Source organism: Oreochromis aureus, linkage group 23 (assembly GCF_013358895.1).
Source record: "Oreochromis aureus strain Israel breed Guangdong linkage group 23, ZZ_aureus, whole genome shotgun sequence".
NCBI classification, from domain to species: domain Eukaryota; kingdom Metazoa; phylum Chordata; class Actinopteri; order Cichliformes; family Cichlidae; genus Oreochromis; species Oreochromis aureus.
Genome location: NC_052963.1, coordinates 23,911,294 through 23,928,213, shown reverse-complemented (window position 1 = coordinate 23,928,213; position 16,920 = coordinate 23,911,294). Strand labels below are relative to the sequence as shown.

Sequence of the window (16,920 nt, the reverse complement as noted above, 5' to 3'; positions counted from 1 at the left end):
CAGCATAATAGACCTTGGCCGACATGAGAAGCTAGGTTGGTTAAGTATTTCACCTTCTCCTTTATTGCTAGCGCCCAAGATCAAAGTTGACCTTGAAAAAAAACTTTCAAGAAACCATATTAAGTAATATATCACATGAAAGGACATAAAGAGAACTGTACAACACACTTTGTATTTTTTCAATACGATGCCCTGCAATGTCACAATGATGCAATAAGAGGCTGGCATCATCATACTGTAAAAACAAAAACAAAAAAAACATAATAAAGATCAAAGTTTTAGTACAGCCCTTGCCCTTTAGGGGTAGTTGTGCTCTCTGACTGCAAACAGACAAGATAGTAGAACAAAATTCCTCCCAAAATAATGACAGTGCTTTTCAAAAGTAAATATAAAGAAGGATAATGTAGTTAAAAGATTCAGAGAGTCTGTAAAATCTCTGTAAAGAAAACACGAGCCTGCAGACCAGCATTAAATGTTGGTGGAGTTCAGGCCCCTCCGGCAGCACTGCCTTAAAAACAGAGCTGATTCTGTGGTGGAGATCACTGCATGAACTCAGGAACACCACTAAAGGCAAAACTATCAGCAGTAAACACAGCTCATTAAGTTAAAACTCTACCATGTAAAGAAAAAAATGGACTCAAAAACACCGTCTTCACTGAATCTGAGCTTGTTTAAGATGGCCTGAGGCCAAGTGGTGCGGGTCTGACCAATCAGAGTCTGAGACACATTTTGAAGCTCATGTATCCTGTGGCCTCCAGGCTAAAGATGAGAGGGACCATCTGGTGTGACATCAGCACAGATGAGCAAACAGTTTTGAAAAAAAGGAAACCTGGGCATTAAATAAATATTTTGTAAATCATTATATATTTTTTTACACCTTACACAGTAATGTTTTTGTACTACCTGCATTCAAACTACAAAGAAAATAAATCAGACAGTGTTAAGCATTTGCTCTCAGACTCACCATGGTTGTGTCTTTCTGTGTGAGCGGTGTTCTGGGCGATGATCCTGCCGTAGCTCACGGGAGGAAGCAGACAGAGCAGCAGCCACAGCATCTCAGAGCCGTCTGTTAACCTATCAACACAAATAAACATTCAAATATGAGCTGGGGAAAAGACCCAGTAAACACCTAATGCTCCTAATGCACTTACTGCGAGAAAGTTTAGTTTCCATCTGATAACAGTGAAGTCTATCTAAGTGTCCACTTGTCTCGGAGTCACATGTTCAATTTTAAGGGGCATCAGTGGGTTCACCCTGCAGCTCCTCAAGTCCAAACACAACAGCTTTGCCTCCTCCAGTCATGAGACACATCACAAGGGATGAACCCCCCCTCACTTCCTCCTTTCTTCCATCAAATCAGTCCTGAACAACACCGACGCCTCACCAGATTCCCATTAAAAACTTCATGCATTCCTACAATTACAACTTCTTCCAATGAATTAATAAACATATAAGAGAAAAAACTCATTTAGATTTATCTGTTTACCTCCCCGCATTGACAATCTTCCACTCGTTTACAGAAGGAGCAGAAAAAAAATCTGCCTTGGCGCATGTTACACAACAAAAAAAACCACAGGGAAAAACACTGTCCATTAGTATGGAAGTCCATGAATGCCAAAACTGAAATGTGATAGTAATTAAATTAATTTAACTGAACTGGACTTGTAATAAAAATTTAAAACTAAATGGCAAACAGACAGGTTTTGCTCATTAAACTATCCAAAAAGGATGTCCTCGTCTATTTTTTAACCATTTAACTGAATGAGATGTAACACAGCACACAAAATACTCAGTAATCATAAAATTTACTTTTTATCAACGTATTTTTGAATCGAATTTATAAGAAAAGTTGTCCCTTTTTAATCATTATAAATCCAAGTAATTGCCTTTACTCTTTACTTTTTAGCATTCTATGCAGTGACTAACTGGTCATCAGCAAGTGTGAGACCCTCTGTAAAAGCAGATACTTTAGCCATTTGCTCATGTGTAGCATTTAGCTGTTTGGTAACACAATGCCACAAGATTCCCAGGAGAAGACATCCCAGCAAATTCAGCCCAGTATCAGACTGTGAAATGCACAGAGAAAAGCCAAAAACCCAACTCAGACTCTACAGGACTCAGCTGGGATGGGAAATGTTCAAGTTGATGACAGAACAATTTAAAAAAGACTGAATAAGCATCACTTGTTTGGAAGAGTTTTCAGGATAAAGCCTCTTCTATCTAAAAAGAACAGGGTAGCATGGTTTAGGTTTACAAAGTTCCATCTGAACAAACCACAACACTTCTGTAGCAATATATTTTGGAGAGTCAAGACCAAAAGGGAGATGTTTGTTCACACAGCACCACTTTGGGAGAAAACCAAACACAGGACACCTTGCAGTCACTGAACTGACCATGGACCCCTCTATATACCAAGCTATTTTCGAGTCAAATGTAAGGACATCTCTAAGGACCGCCAGCTAAAGCTTGGTTGAAACTTGGTCATAGAACAGAACAATGAACCCAAGAACAGCAGCAAATCTCCAACAGAATCACTGAAAAAAATTAATCGAGGTGTTGTAATGGCTCCATACCTCAGCCAGACCTGATTCTTCTGGTGCGACCTTAAGCAAGCTGTGCATAAAAAATTGCCTACAGACCTCAATGAGCCTTCAGGTCAAGAAGAGTGGGCCAACAGTCCCCCACAATAAAGTGAGATACAGTTAAAGTCATACAGAAAACAATTCGCTCTTATTTGGTCATGTGCAGTGCAGGTGATGCTGCCTGCATTCCTGTTCACTTTGCATAACTGGGTCATACCACCTACAGAAATACTCCGACTATTCTGCATTAGTTGGACGTAATAGTGATGGGCAGGAGAAAGAGAGCACCATGAAGTGGTCGAGGAGGAATCATCTGCTTATAAATGTGATCAGGATGTTAATGTGGTGGAGGAGTGCAAGTACTGGGGCATGCATGTTAACATAAGGCTGAACAGTTGGACCAAAATGTATACAAAATGAGGCTGAAAAGCTCTGTTTCCTCTGGAGATCCTTCAATGTGTGCAGCAAAAAACTGTTATCCACCATGGATAATCCTGACCACCCTCTGCACCACTTACTGCAGATAGTGGTTAGGAGTGAAGCACCTTCTCTAACAGACCATATGTTATCACCAACTTTAATGGAATATACCTGTCTGACCTGGCAGAGAGGCATCTGCCAGCTATTATTATAGTACTTGTACTACTACATTACTATAATTTTATTTTGACTTCTGTATCATTACTTCAAGTTTTTGCTGTTAAATGTGGCTCTATAAGCTATTTAAGCATGGCACGTAGTTTTGTTCCATGACTGCATTGTGACATTTTGAAGGACCCACCGAAGGATCTGAGGCTGTGAACTAATTTGTATGAAATCAACATTTTTGACAGACCCAGACCCAATAAATCAATGCCAACATGTACATGGAGCCTGAGGGAAGAAAAGAAGAGAAATGGGTAATTCAAATCGGTTGAATTCATTTTCATTTCCATAATGCCAATTCACAACAAATCATCTCAAAGTCCTTTATACTGTCAGGTAAATACCCTACAGCATTAGAAATAAATTCCCCAAATCACACAACCTACTTTGCTACGATGAGAGAAGAACTGCCTCAGCCATATGGTGAGAGGAAAGGAAAGTGAGCAAAGAGAGATTGGAGAAAAAGCAAACTAGAGGAGAGAGGCCCAAAGTTTACTAATAACTAATAATTGGAGAGTGGTGTACTAGTGGATATTATGCTGTCTGTGAAAACCAGCAAGAAACTGCGTCTCTCTGAACTAGTTAGTGGTGATTTAGTAACTTTGTTTGTAAACCAGAAAGAGTTGCTGAAGCTGTACTTTTTTTTTAGAGAGAAAAAAGTCTAGGCACTAGACCTTGGTCTGTAAAATCCAAAATTGGTTGTTTCAAATTAGCATTTGAAAGCTGGACTACCCACTAAACTGACAAAACAACCTTAACAGAACAGATATTGGACATGTTTTTGGATATTAGGTCTACAATATTGGCACTGTGTTTTGAAACTTGAGGGATTTTTACCCATGTGTAAGGTAAAATACTGACAATTTCTTATTTTACGGCTCAGTCTGATGGGTTCATTTTCCCACAGCCAATATTACATGACTGAAAGTCAGCTGACTTCTTAACTCAGGCTTAAATATGACTCCAAATAGTTAAAGCTGCATTACAAACATATCTTCTGAACATTAAAAAAGACAAAAACTTGGTGTAAATTCACTTTCAAATTCTGGATGATTTCCAAGTTGCTGTCTTTTGTTCTCCTCTATAACCCTAACAACTGCTGATGCTCATTAGCTCCAGCTTACATCAGATCTTATTTATCTTTCTAAAAGTGAATAACCCTGCAATGTTTGAATGACCCACAAAGTGGTTTAATAGTACTTACTGTCACCAGAATCCTCAGAGACTAGTCAAACCATCTGGATGGAAAGATTAAAAGACTGTTGGAGGGACTTTGATGTTTCTAGAAATAAAGTCCTGCAGTATTTAGACCTGTCCCCTCACAAAACGTGATTTTTTTTATGAGAACATATCGTTTCCGTGACACTGACCTTTAGGTTGCTGTGTTCAATAACATCAACGATATCAGATGTTAGAGGGTCTGCTGAAAGCTCATTACTTTAATCGGCTTAGTCCACTGAACTGTTTCCTCAGAGCCTACTGAGCATGTGCAAGAAGTCATAGATGCACATATACACACACTGTTGAAGGATCAGGAGATTGGATTTATTGATATGTTTTGGTGGTTTTCTCTGCAGAGATAAAAACATAAGGGGCTGATGTCATTCTCAAGACATGCCGTGTGTCATTCAGATCGAGGGGCAAATAGAAGTTTTCTGTCATATCTATGTCTTTCTATTGACAGTGAGGGTCTTCAGTAGGAAAACCAAAGGCTTGTAGTTTAAAGTTACTAATAAGCTGGTTGAATGCTGGATTTTCTTGGCGCTCAGGAACTATTGAGGACTGCTCAGCTGCAGCTTCCTAGAATCAGCTAAAGTGACCATAAGCAGATTTTTCCAGGAACTCTTTCAGGAGTTCGGGAACTTTGCAGGGTCTAAATGTGGTGGCAGTTACCTGTCAAACAACTACAAGCCTCTTCATTTCTGATTACCTGCACTGACTGTGAAGTTTATTTCTCTTTGCAAATTGTAGAAAAAAACCACGAAGTTCCCCTCAGCAGGTGGATGCAGCGACATTACACTCTTTAATTTTTTTCTTTGTCATGTTTTTCTTCTTCATTTTCCTAACTTGTCCCAGATTTCCACTCCATGTCTCCTTTTGCTCCTTTCATATCTTGTTTTTCTCATTTCATTAATGCCTACTTTCTACTTTCCTTCATACCATCCATATTTTTCTGTTAGTTTGTTCTTTGTTTTTTCCTTGTGTCCCTAATTTTATTCTGATCTTTTGGATCCATTTCTTTTCTCAGTGTTTTTTTCTTACCTTCCTTCTTCCGCCTATATTGTTTACACTGTTTACTCTTCCTCTTCATCTGCCCTTATGTACTTTTACTTCATTTGTTTTCACCCCATCTCCTTATTTCTTTTTATTACTTCTTTTAAATCCTTTTACCTGTCACGTTTAAGCTTGCCTTCCTTCTTTCCATGTTATCCACCTCCCTCTGCCTTTCTTTTACTGCTCATAGTTGACCCTTACATGTAGCTGATTATTGCTTTAGGCTTGGACTGAATTTCTGGACCATCCTGTTGCTGACAACTGTATGGGCATGAACCTGCATCAGCGACAGCAGACATGAAACAACAGGCGAAAACAGTATAAATAAATCTGTCAGCCTCCCTCATCATGACTGGGTGAAGCCTGTGTGACATTAATGAAGCCACACGGGGGCTTAGGGGCTTTAAAGTCTGCTCTTATGAAGGCAAAGACGACAGAACTGACACGCAAACAGCAACAATAGCAGCAGCTCAGCTCCATCCTCCAGCGCTAAGACAACAATCACAGTGAATAATCCCCGCCTTGATCTCACAGGATTACTGCGAGGCCTTGTTGGGTTTTATCTGGCAGCCTCGGCTCACCCTGACACGCCACAAAGCGCAACACGACCGCCTCAAAAAGCACAAAAAAGAGTGTCTCGTCCTTCAGACTGACCCACGTCAGCAAGCACGCAAACTTCCGCTGCAGGTTTCTAATCCCAAGGCGTCCCTCACCAAACATCTGACCTACAAAAAAAACCAAACACTTGTTTTAAAAGCTTCAGACTGCAATTCAGATTTTATGTTCCCCAAAATCATACCCCATGCTCTGTATTTAGGGATTTAATGGGCTAACACTTGTGATAAAATAAGCTCTTTGTGTTTTTATTTTGCTGCAATTCAGTTGGTTTGCAGGCTGGGGTTTAAAAAAACCACCTCGTTAGAACTTCAGTTAACATTTTTCTTTATGAGTTTTTGAATATTTATATAGGAGTAAAATATAACTCAAGTTATATTTTTGTGGTCTCATACCCATCAAGGTGTGTCTGGCATACCTGATGCTGGTGCTAAGTGCTAAGTCCAACAACAGGGGGAACTGTTTGTGCAGTGCAATACGCTCAGTAATTTGTAATGCATAAAATAAGCAAACCTAATGAGTTTAACCATCCTCATAAATGGCTGACTCACCTGCTGGTGTATCAGGTGTACTTGCCTGTGTGATTTACCAGCTTTTACATCTGTGTCGCTTTGTGGCTGTTTTACAGTCATTCTTAGTCTCTCTTGCAACTCTTTGTGTGTCTTTAGAGTAATTTTGTCATTGCGTCTCTTTTTTGTCATTTTCAATTAATTTGCAGTCGTTTGTCATTTCTGTGTAGTACAGAGTTTGTCCTTTAGAAACTCTGTGTTATTTTATGTCCATCATAATCTCTTTCAGTCTTCGCTCGGTGCTAATGTTGTGTCTTTTTAACTCTGTGTGGCTGGTTTGTGTTTCATTTCTCCATGTCTTCTCCAATTTGTTTGTGATCGTTTTGCATTTTTGTGCAGTTATTTTTGTCTCTTGTGTGTCTTTTTAAAACAAATCTAGAATATTTTTTGCATTGCTGTGTCAGTTTATATCACTTTGAGTCTTTCTGCAGTTATTTTGTGTCTCTTTTGCAACTCTGTGTGGTTGGTTTGCTTTAATTTTGTGACTTTTTGTGGTCTTTTGCAATTTAATTGTGGTTGTTTTATATATCACTGAATTTTCTTTTGTATCCTTATGTCTTTGGCATTTTTATGGTCATTTTGCATTTCAGTGCTGTCATTTTGTGTCTATTCAGTGTCTTTTTGAAACTCCATGTTTCTTTAATCTTATTTTCATGTTGTGGTCAGTTGATATCACTGGGAGTCTCTCTGTAGCTCCTTTGCGCTTTTTGCCTGATATGTATCCCTCTAGAGTAATTTGGTGTCTCTGTGGTCTCCTTCCATTTACTTGTGGTTATTTCACATTTTTCTGAAGTCATTTTGTGCGTCTTTGTGTGTTTTTCAAATTATTTGTGGTCATTTTTGTATTTTCTGCCTAGTTCTTTTGCATCTCTTAGTGTCCTTTAACAACTATTTGTGGTACTATTATGTTTCTGTGACATTTCTTTTATCTTGTTGTGGTCAGTTTATATCATTTCTCTCTGTGATCATCTTGTGTCTTTTTGTTCTGTGCTTGGTTTACTTTTGTGGCGTTGATTTATAGCTGCTAGATGGGCTCTGAGACTTTCCAAAAAATATTACATCTTTTGACTCAGCATCTCTGCCCGGTCTGCCACTACACACTAGTGAACTATAATTACCACTGAAAAACAAGCATCATTTCAGTTTCAATGAAAAAAATTGTGACGGCAAAGAGAATCCTCACGTCCGCTGTGAGCTAATCAGTCACATGGATCTTTTTTTTTTATAAAGCAGATTTCTTTCGATCTTCTTCATATTACTGCTGGGCAATTAGCTAACTTACAGCTTCCTGTCACACAGAAAATATCTAAATGCCTGGGGGAAAAGTGCCAAATGAACTCAATGCATGTGACTCTCTGAACTGGTCTTTTTCTGGCTCACTGTTTGGGGTTTAGCCCACAGGTCCTGCACAAACTGAGGAATGTCCACTGCTCTTCATTTATGCTCCCGAACTACAGAAAAGCTCTTTGATGCTGCTGCTTTGTGCTTCAAAGTAGACACCTGTTTCAAGTGAAAATAAATTATTACAAGTTTAATGTGCCATTGACTGCTAATGTGACCTTAGAGAATATCCAACTCTATTACAGAACTTGGATATCTGGGCTCTAAATTCACTGCAAAACCTGATGTTTTTCAAAGATAAGGAGACAACCCTACCCAGTAAACATCAGTCACTATTGGAGTTCACTCCTGACCAAAATTATCACAAAGGCTCATCTCACATTTGCCACTAACATCTTGATGATCTCCAAGACGTTTGGGAAAATATTCTGCGGAGTGACGAAACAAAATCTGAAATTTTTGTAAGGTTTGAGTCCCATTACTTCTGCATAAAACTAGCAGCATTTCATAAAAAGAACATCATTGCAACAGTCAAACATGGTGGTGATAGTGTGATGGTCTGGGGCTGCTTTGCTGCTTCAGGGTGACTTGCTGTAATTGATTGAACCATGAATTCTGCTTTCTATCAGAAAATCCTGAAGGAGGATTTCCGACCATCAGCACAGTTGGGTTATGCAGCAGCACAATGATCCAAAACACATGAGCGAGTCTGGACTTAAATCCAATTGAGAGACTTTGGCATGACCTTAAAAAGATACGTTAAGACTGCTTTTTTTCCTCCCTTAATAAATCAAATCATCGTTTAAAAACTACAGTTTGTATTTACTTGGCTTATCTTTGTCCAAAATTAAAATTTGTTTGATGAACTGAAACATGTAAGTGTGACAAATATAGATCATCATCATTATCAGGAAATAAGTCATAAATTATGAGAGACTTCTACACAATCTGACTTGTTTTTGAAACCAGGTAATTCCCCCTTCGGTGGCTGTTAGAAACGATACAGTTCAACAGTACAGTTCGAAGGCAGTTCCTCACTGGCTCTAATGCAGGTTTGTCCAAGTGGTCTTGCTGTATCCCTGGCAAAGCTGTCACTCGACTGCTGTGGTTGGGTAAAATCAATGTCAGTCACTATGCTGTCTCTTCTTTTCAGAACTATCAATAAGTGGAAAATTAATTTTCCACTCTGCAGCCTTATGTAGGAAACATTAATTAAGTTGTTGATGGGAGACTGCAGTTGCAACACGTAATCAGTTATAGCTCAGTTCATCCATAAAAGGTGCTATCTCTGTTATAAGCATCAGGTTACTTCGGGCAGAAGTAACCTGAGGTAGCTTGATCAAGAAGTTATGAGAATGGACCTCAAATGATCAAAACATGGTGCAAGGGTGCGTGAGAAGAGATCCTTGACTGGGAGATTGGCCAAATTTAAATCAGCTAAGGTTTGATGCAACATAAAGTTTTTTATGAACTTTATGAAGCATGTTGTAGAGTACAGCATTGCTGAAAAGGAAAAATTATTGCTTTTTCTGTATTTCATGTATGCCTTATTTAATGGAAATCAATGCCACAGGTGGATAAATGTGTTGGGGGTTTTTTGTTGTTTTTTTAAAATCACAATTGTAAAATGCATGGCTAATGCTCCCTGCTCTAGGCCTTGGCTAATCAGGAGCTCTGTGGTTTGATCTGCAGCTCCTCCGGCAATATTAATTGTTGGGTAATTGCATTAAAATGGTCCAAAAGGCACCGATGGCACAAACACGATTGAGAAGATAAGTTAAGTAATGCCAATTAGCGGAGACGAGGCGGAGTTAGTCGCCCTGCGTGATAGATATAGGCCTTAAAAGTTAGACAGTAAGACGCTGTGAAAGTGGATTGTTGTTAAAAAAAACACGCGCCTCTGAGAGAAGGAAATCACTCTACATCTAGTAGTTCATTTACCATTCGTAAGCTGAGAGAAAGACTCTGCAACATGAGACAAACTCATGGACTGTGGAGTCGAGTACATAATATGACCATTGTTATCTTATTAAGGGAAAAAATAATTGTGTATTTTCCCCAGAACATGCTGTTGACCTTAAAATATGAAATCTAATTATGTTTCTGAAGAATTCAGCACAAGAGCATGTGGAGGCTCTGTGCATGATTGGTTTAATGACCACTCATGTGGTAGTTATGATCCAGTTATACATTTAAAAAGTTTCCTGGACAGGGGGAATCGAAATCAGATTATCTTGGTTCTGTTGTAAAAAATAGACACCAAAACACTATTTATCAATTTAGGAAGTTAAGTCGTTAGCTCACCCTCTGACATTAACATACATCTCAACAGATACGATGAAATCGCAACTTGGCAGCTGCAAGTGAGAGATGTCTGGTGGTGCGAAACACGATTATAGTGGTTCGACAATTTAGTGCCAAACAGGAGGTGTTGTTGCTGGAATGCTTATTTCATAACATGGGTCACACTATTTGAATTCTGAACCTTTGTACTTTTAGACTGTTCCAAATGCTCCAGCAGCTAGAAATTTGTGCTAGAGAATAAAGGAGTAAGTGAAATATTTTTGCGGAAATTCAAAGGAAGCATCAAAACAAATTGTGGTCAACAATGTGTGGTGAGTAAAGTCAATCCTAAGTCCTTTCAAAGGCATGCAACAGCTAAAATGGAGCAAAAGCTTCTTGGATTGTCTGTTAGTACAATTAACCTCAATCAAGCGCAGAGCAAGCCATATTAATTGTCAGATAATTGCATTAACATGCTCCAAAAGGAACCAACAGCACAGACATGGTTGAGAAGATAAGTTAAGTAATGCCAATTAGCCGAGACACAACCCAGTGGATGGCTATCGACTTAGTTGGCACCGAACCTGCTATTTGAAGTGCCCAGAATTATAGACTTTACAAACAAAAACGATTGATTTTTTATAAAAGTGCAAAACCTGTGAATTTGTTGAAAAGAATTTCACATTTGTTGTAAAAACAAGAGAAACAAAAAACAGACTGTAAACATGTTCAATTTACCTGAAAAGTGTGCAATACGGAAGTCTGTGAAACTCTAGGTTCTGTAGACTCCCATGGTGATGTCAACATATATAGTATCATACCATGCAAAAAGTCTTGAGCAAGAAAAATGGATCCTGTGATTTACTGAAACATACACGCATACATGGAAATAATGTATATAAAATCAAAAAAGAGTTTGACTTTCACTATCCAGGTATGATTTTACTGCATTGGCAGTGTTTGGGATCAATGTCATGCTAAATAATGAAGCCATTCCTAATCAGATGGTATTGCATGGTGAATCAAGATGTGATGGTACATCTCTGTGTTCTTAATTCAATCATTTGTTTAACCATGAACCATGACAGAGCCTCCACCGTGTTTTACTGATGGCTGTAGACACTCACTGTACCTCTTTCCTCATCACTCCATCAGACCTGTTGCCACTTTTTTGCAGTGCAGTTCTTGTTCAATTTTAATACCTCAGCATTTTCTCCCTGTCTCCCTTCATTAAGAATGGCTTCTTGACAGCCACGCTTCCAATGAGACCATTTCTGATAAGGCTTCAATGAACAGTAGATGATCAACTGAAGACCCAGATGCATCTCTCAGGTCCTGTGTCAGGTCTTTGCTGGATTTTTGTTTTTGTTCTCCACTCACCTAAATTTTTAAGGACTAACATTATGCCAAGCTGGCAGCTAATGACTCTTTGAAAATCAATTTGTTGGCACAAAATTATTGTGCCTGCCTGTCAAACATAGTTATCTTTGGTGGTTTTCATAGATTCAACTAAAAGAATGGGAACAAGGATTTTTGTAACAAGTCCTGGTTCTTTGCCAAGCTGAGCACTATTTTTAGTTGCCAAGTAAACATGTTGATAACTAATGTCAGAGAACTTAGTTAGGATAATCAATTTACAATACTATGATCTAAGATATCATTGATCATCGATCACTGATATCATTTCCAAAACATAATACAATTACTGCTTTGAGCCTGTAATCATGTCCACTCTAAGAAAGCAAAACATCTATATTATGGTCTGTAGTTTTTATGCTGGCAGTTAAATTGAAATGCTTTTATTCTCCCAAAATATTATAATATAAAAATTCCAAAAGACTGCTCCCATTTCACCCAGCTGTTCGGGTCTCCTGCAGCTGTTACTGTTTACTGGAGTTTCGGGAAAAAAAACGACTTGTACAAAAGCCAGTGCTAGCACGTGTCTCTTCCGCTTTATAACAAGACGACCATTCTTTCCAGCTTTTAGATCTGTACCCGAACACGTGCCTTTGGGAAAAATAAATGACCACAGATGATAAATGAGCCCTCAAGCTGTTGAGAACATTAAACAGCACACAGAACACAAACAGAAAGGCAATCGCAGAGCCAGCAGCCGCTCCACAGTAGCTCTACTGTCACAAAAATGAAAGGTTTCCCTTAGATAGCCGAAAACAAGACTCGGTTTCCCGGTTTCTGTGGAGACAGGCTGTTTACCAAAACAACTGATGATACACATATATGACCCATGCCCCTTCTCATGGAATCTGAAATATAAACACATGAACTTTCATTCCAGTATTGCATTTGATCACTAATTGATCACTTCCACGGGGAAGAAATAAATCACGTCGCCAATGATTTATAATCTTCTGAAAGTCACTGTTATTGAGCTAACTCCCAATTTTGTTGAGTGTCCAGTGGATGTATTCACATTCAAACAGCCTGGAAAATCACACTTTAGAGCAAAACCGTTTCATTAAAAATGCAAAACTTAGGCAGACTTTTATTTTGAAGGCCCCCTATGAACGCTCTTCTTAAAGCAAAGACTTTCATGAACGTTGATTGGAAAGCTTGTGAGACCAGGTTTACTTGTGCTTAAGGACATCTTACAAAGAAGAATTTCATGAAGCTCGGCCAACAAGAACAGGAAAAGATTACCTTAAATGAGACATATTCATTTTCACCTCTATGCACTTCTACATATTCTCTCCTCTGGACCAGGGCCACAGACACAGAAAGAGAGCAGATCAGTGTGATTTATATGAAAATCTGAAGGTTAATTATTATAACACTAAACATTCATTCATTTCCCCCCTAAACTACCCCTAAATACCTACAGAGTAAAGCCTCATTTCAAGGTAAAGAACAAAGCTTGAGAGTCTGTCATTTAAGACAATCAGGTGTAAATGCAGGTGGAGCAGGCACAGGTTATGCAAACAGGTGATCAGCAGCATGGCAGCAAAAGAAGAAGAGGAAATCAGAGAAGAATCAGAGGAGAATAGCATGTGCCGTGTCTCCTCTCCGTCTTTGCTTTCTTATCAAACTGAACTTGATATTTCCATTTCCAAACACTGCAATCTTCATTCTGCACAAACCACTGCAGTGATACACATGCAGGAAATAGGAAACCAGCTCAGAGCAGAGTTGTGAGTCAGCCCTCTAAAGTAACTTTGCTTGTTTGCACTCACACATATTGAGCGGTGAGAACCCAGGCAGTGAAAGCAGTCATTCCCTCGGGCTGCAGGTGCTAAAAACTAAAGGAGCTGCTGGTCCACTCATCATTGAATTCTTCCTAATACCCAATTTGGCTCAGGCAAAGATGCTAGAGCCCAGCTGTAGATCATTTAATAAGCTTTTATTTATTAGTTTATTAATTAAACACTGAATCACAATTTCTCTAAATACTACAAAAAACTGAAATGTAACGTGTCCAAAGCACTACTGAAAACAAAACGGGAATTGAAAAGTGACAAACAACACAGAAGCATGGGACTGTGACAAAAGCAGCTTGAATAGTATTCCCTGTGTGAGATTTACCAATGGGATGTGTTGAAGAGAATCAGCTGATGTGGGCAGGCACTGAGATCAGCTGATCTGAAGAGGATTAAGGTTGAGCTTCACTCTGTTGACATTCTGAACTTTATGCTCAATTTGTAGGATGAAACTGCTTCATTTGTTACTCTGGTTACACGTGTTACAGGGATGTGTAGAAGGATATACGCTCCGCATGTGTGTGTATGTATACACACAGAAGTCAGGTATCATTTCCTTTCTTTAGTTATTTTGTTGTCATATCTTAATAAAGATAGAAATAAATAGAGAGAGAACAGTGAATAGTAAAATGTGAGCGTCTATTAGCAGATTCCGAGGACGAGCGGCTTCTCTTAAAGTTTTTCTCAGAAGGGAAAACAAGGCTAAATACCAAGAACCGGCATTTCACGGTGAATTATGGAGAAAAAAATTCCTTTTAACATAATTCACTTAACTATTATTCACTGTACTTGACGAAATCCCAGTCAGAGGCAATACAGAGAAAGAGAATAATAACACAAGAACCTGCTGGCTTATCGCAAAGATCATAATTATAATTATCTGAATATTTTTATCTTCAGTTTAACATTTTATTTGGCATAAGGATTATTTTATTTAATAAGGTTGATACATTTAAAAACACATCCTTTCTGGGAATTTGCGTGAAATTCAGGTATAATTTAAATGATGAATTAAAGAAAAACAAAGGTAGATGGGGACAAAAAGGTCAGGCTAACAGGTGTTTTTGTCTCTGAAGGGGCCTTTACCGTAGGGCGCTTGCAGTGGCAGCAAACTAGAGACTCAGGTAGCAGCAGGAGAAACAAAGGGAGCACTGTGGAAAGTTGACAACCATCACCTATGGCAATGCTCCACACACAGAGTACCATATGTAACAGGTTTGCATACAGAAACTTTCTTCTAGATCAGGGATGTCAGACTCGTTTTACATTGGGAGCCATATGCAGCGCACTTTGATCCTAACTGGTGAAACTCCCCTTTCTGTCAGTGTAAAGTAGTTAAACTGCACATTTAATCCCTGAGATATCTTGGCACTAGAAAAACAAGTGCAACAGTATTTCAACAGTATGCCTCAGTTTTATGATATGATAATGAAAAGCTGCTGTAGTAAATGAAATAAATGTGTCAGCGCGGCTCCTTGGGCTTAAATTGTAAGACATAAATGTCAAAAATTACTGAAAGACTTGTTGTAGCTCATTGCCTAGACATCCCTGTTATTATAAATCAGAACTTTCCTATTGTTTGCTTGTTTGTCTCTTACTCTTATTACTGTAGTATGAATTACTGTGGGTGAGCAGGACAAGGTGTTATTTGTATCAAAATACAGTTAAAAGTCTAAAATTTATGTCTTTTTTCACATTTTCCAAAGATGTCCAGTGGGACAGATTGGAGTCTTTGGCAGGCTAATTTTGAGAATTTTGAGAGCTTTGTGGTTAAAAAAGAATTTTTTTTTTTTAATCCTGATTATCTCGCTTTCAGTTTCATTAGAAGGGAAAATCGTTAGTGAAATTAAAGACCCGATTACTCACCCAGTCTTAAGGGGATCAAATGCAGAGTGAAACATGCTGGTGGGAAGATTAAAGTCAAATAGACTCTACCATTCCTCTGGTTTGCATCTTTGTGAAGAATGATTCAGAATGCAATGGGATAATGAGCCCAAACACGCCTCAAAGCTTTGAAGACCAAAGAAGATCAAAGGAGTGCTGACTCCACGGACCCCGACCTGGCATTGTCATGAAGACTGAAAAAGATAACTCTCCTTACGTGGCAAGTTGCTATGTGTTTCTCATCCTCTCATTCTGATGACATGCAGGTACACAGCCAGTGAGACACAAAGCAACACAAAAAAACAATTAAATGATTCCATGCTGCTGTGTCTGTGCAAACCTGTGATTGTGAGCTTATAAAAGTGGTCAGGGGCTGCAGCGGACATTCAAAAAGCCATTTAAAATAAACCTTATCTCCTACTTTAAAAGAATAGGGCTACTGCATCTGCTGCTGCTTCGTCACGGCGCGGTGCTCCCCACAGGCGAGGCGCTGACCTTTAAAAATTAAGTTTCTAATTACATCCAGACACACAAGCAGGAAAATATGGGCTGAATAGACGTGTAGTGACTTTAAAGAAGGGAGCACAAGTTTATGTATCACTGTGCCATCCGGTTTATCAAACCTGACAAAGGCACAAAAGCATGATGACTTTTAAAGAGCAACAAAAGCCCAACAAAGGAGGTGGGTGGTAGTGTGGTAGTGTGGGTGGTAGGGAGGTGGTAGTAGGCGAGCATCTACCCACCACACACTGGTGAAATTCTGCCCCCTGTTGGTGATGGTTTTAGTTAAAACCGCAGAGAGAGTAAAGCCTTCGTCCTACCCGCTGCTGTTGCCCTCGTGGTCGTGGTTCACGCCACAAGTGACATCACATCCCCTGGCACAAACCACATTTTGGTTTGTTTTCAGCCGATCGTGCATCTCTTGATTTTTATAACAAGTGCATAACAAGTTCAAAGTCAGGTTGCTCTTCACTGTTTCAGTGATATATCCACACAGAAGCTGTGATATAGCCCTCTGATTAAAGAGAGGAAAATCCTGCAACAGCTTTAAAAGATGAGACTTTTAAGAAAAAGTCTGCCATATTGGGCGCTATACAACCAGTGGTGACGAAGGAAAAATGTGTCTTTCCCAATCAGTTGGTGGGTGTTTGCTGAAGGCTGCTGCCTGTTGTTAGGTAAAATCGTCTTGCAAAGAGGTGCTGAGTTTGCCAGTAATTTACAATGAAGATGCCGACTTGTGTGCAAACACTTACTGCTTACTAATCATCAAGCAGTAGTAAAACTCAAAAAGTACTAGTAGGAAGCTGGAAACAGAGAACGCCCATAATGAATGTTTTATCAAACACGTTTCAGAAGACTCAGCTTTTACTTTGAAGTCTGTATTTCCAGTTTGTGTTGCACGTTTCAGCTGATCAGCAATCTCAAGGAGTTTCTTGCTAACCGGCCCAGGAATAAACATTTTACCTAGCGACCATGATTATGAGGTGATCCTGGACCAGTCTGTAGGCCTGTGTA

General features: G+C 39.1%; 1 protein-coding gene across 2 annotated transcripts in view; it reads right to left on the bottom strand.

Moving 5' to 3' along the window:
• LOC116325326 (prolactin receptor-like) overlaps positions 1-16,920 on the bottom strand; it is a 52,096-nt gene that overhangs the window by 25,917 nt on the left and 9,259 nt on the right. The window contains exons 1-2 of one of the 2 annotated variants that reach the window (XM_039606794.1): positions 1,152-1,416; positions 965-1,074 (exon numbers count right to left, since the gene is read on the bottom strand). In XM_039606794.1, the coding sequence (XP_039462728.1) occupies positions 965-1,055 (91 nt within the window). In that variant the 5' untranslated portion in view covers positions 1,056-1,074; positions 1,152-1,416. Of the gene's footprint in view, positions 1-964; positions 1,075-1,151; positions 1,417-16,920 lie in introns of those variants that run through there. The other variant, XM_039606792.1, reaches the window with a different exon arrangement.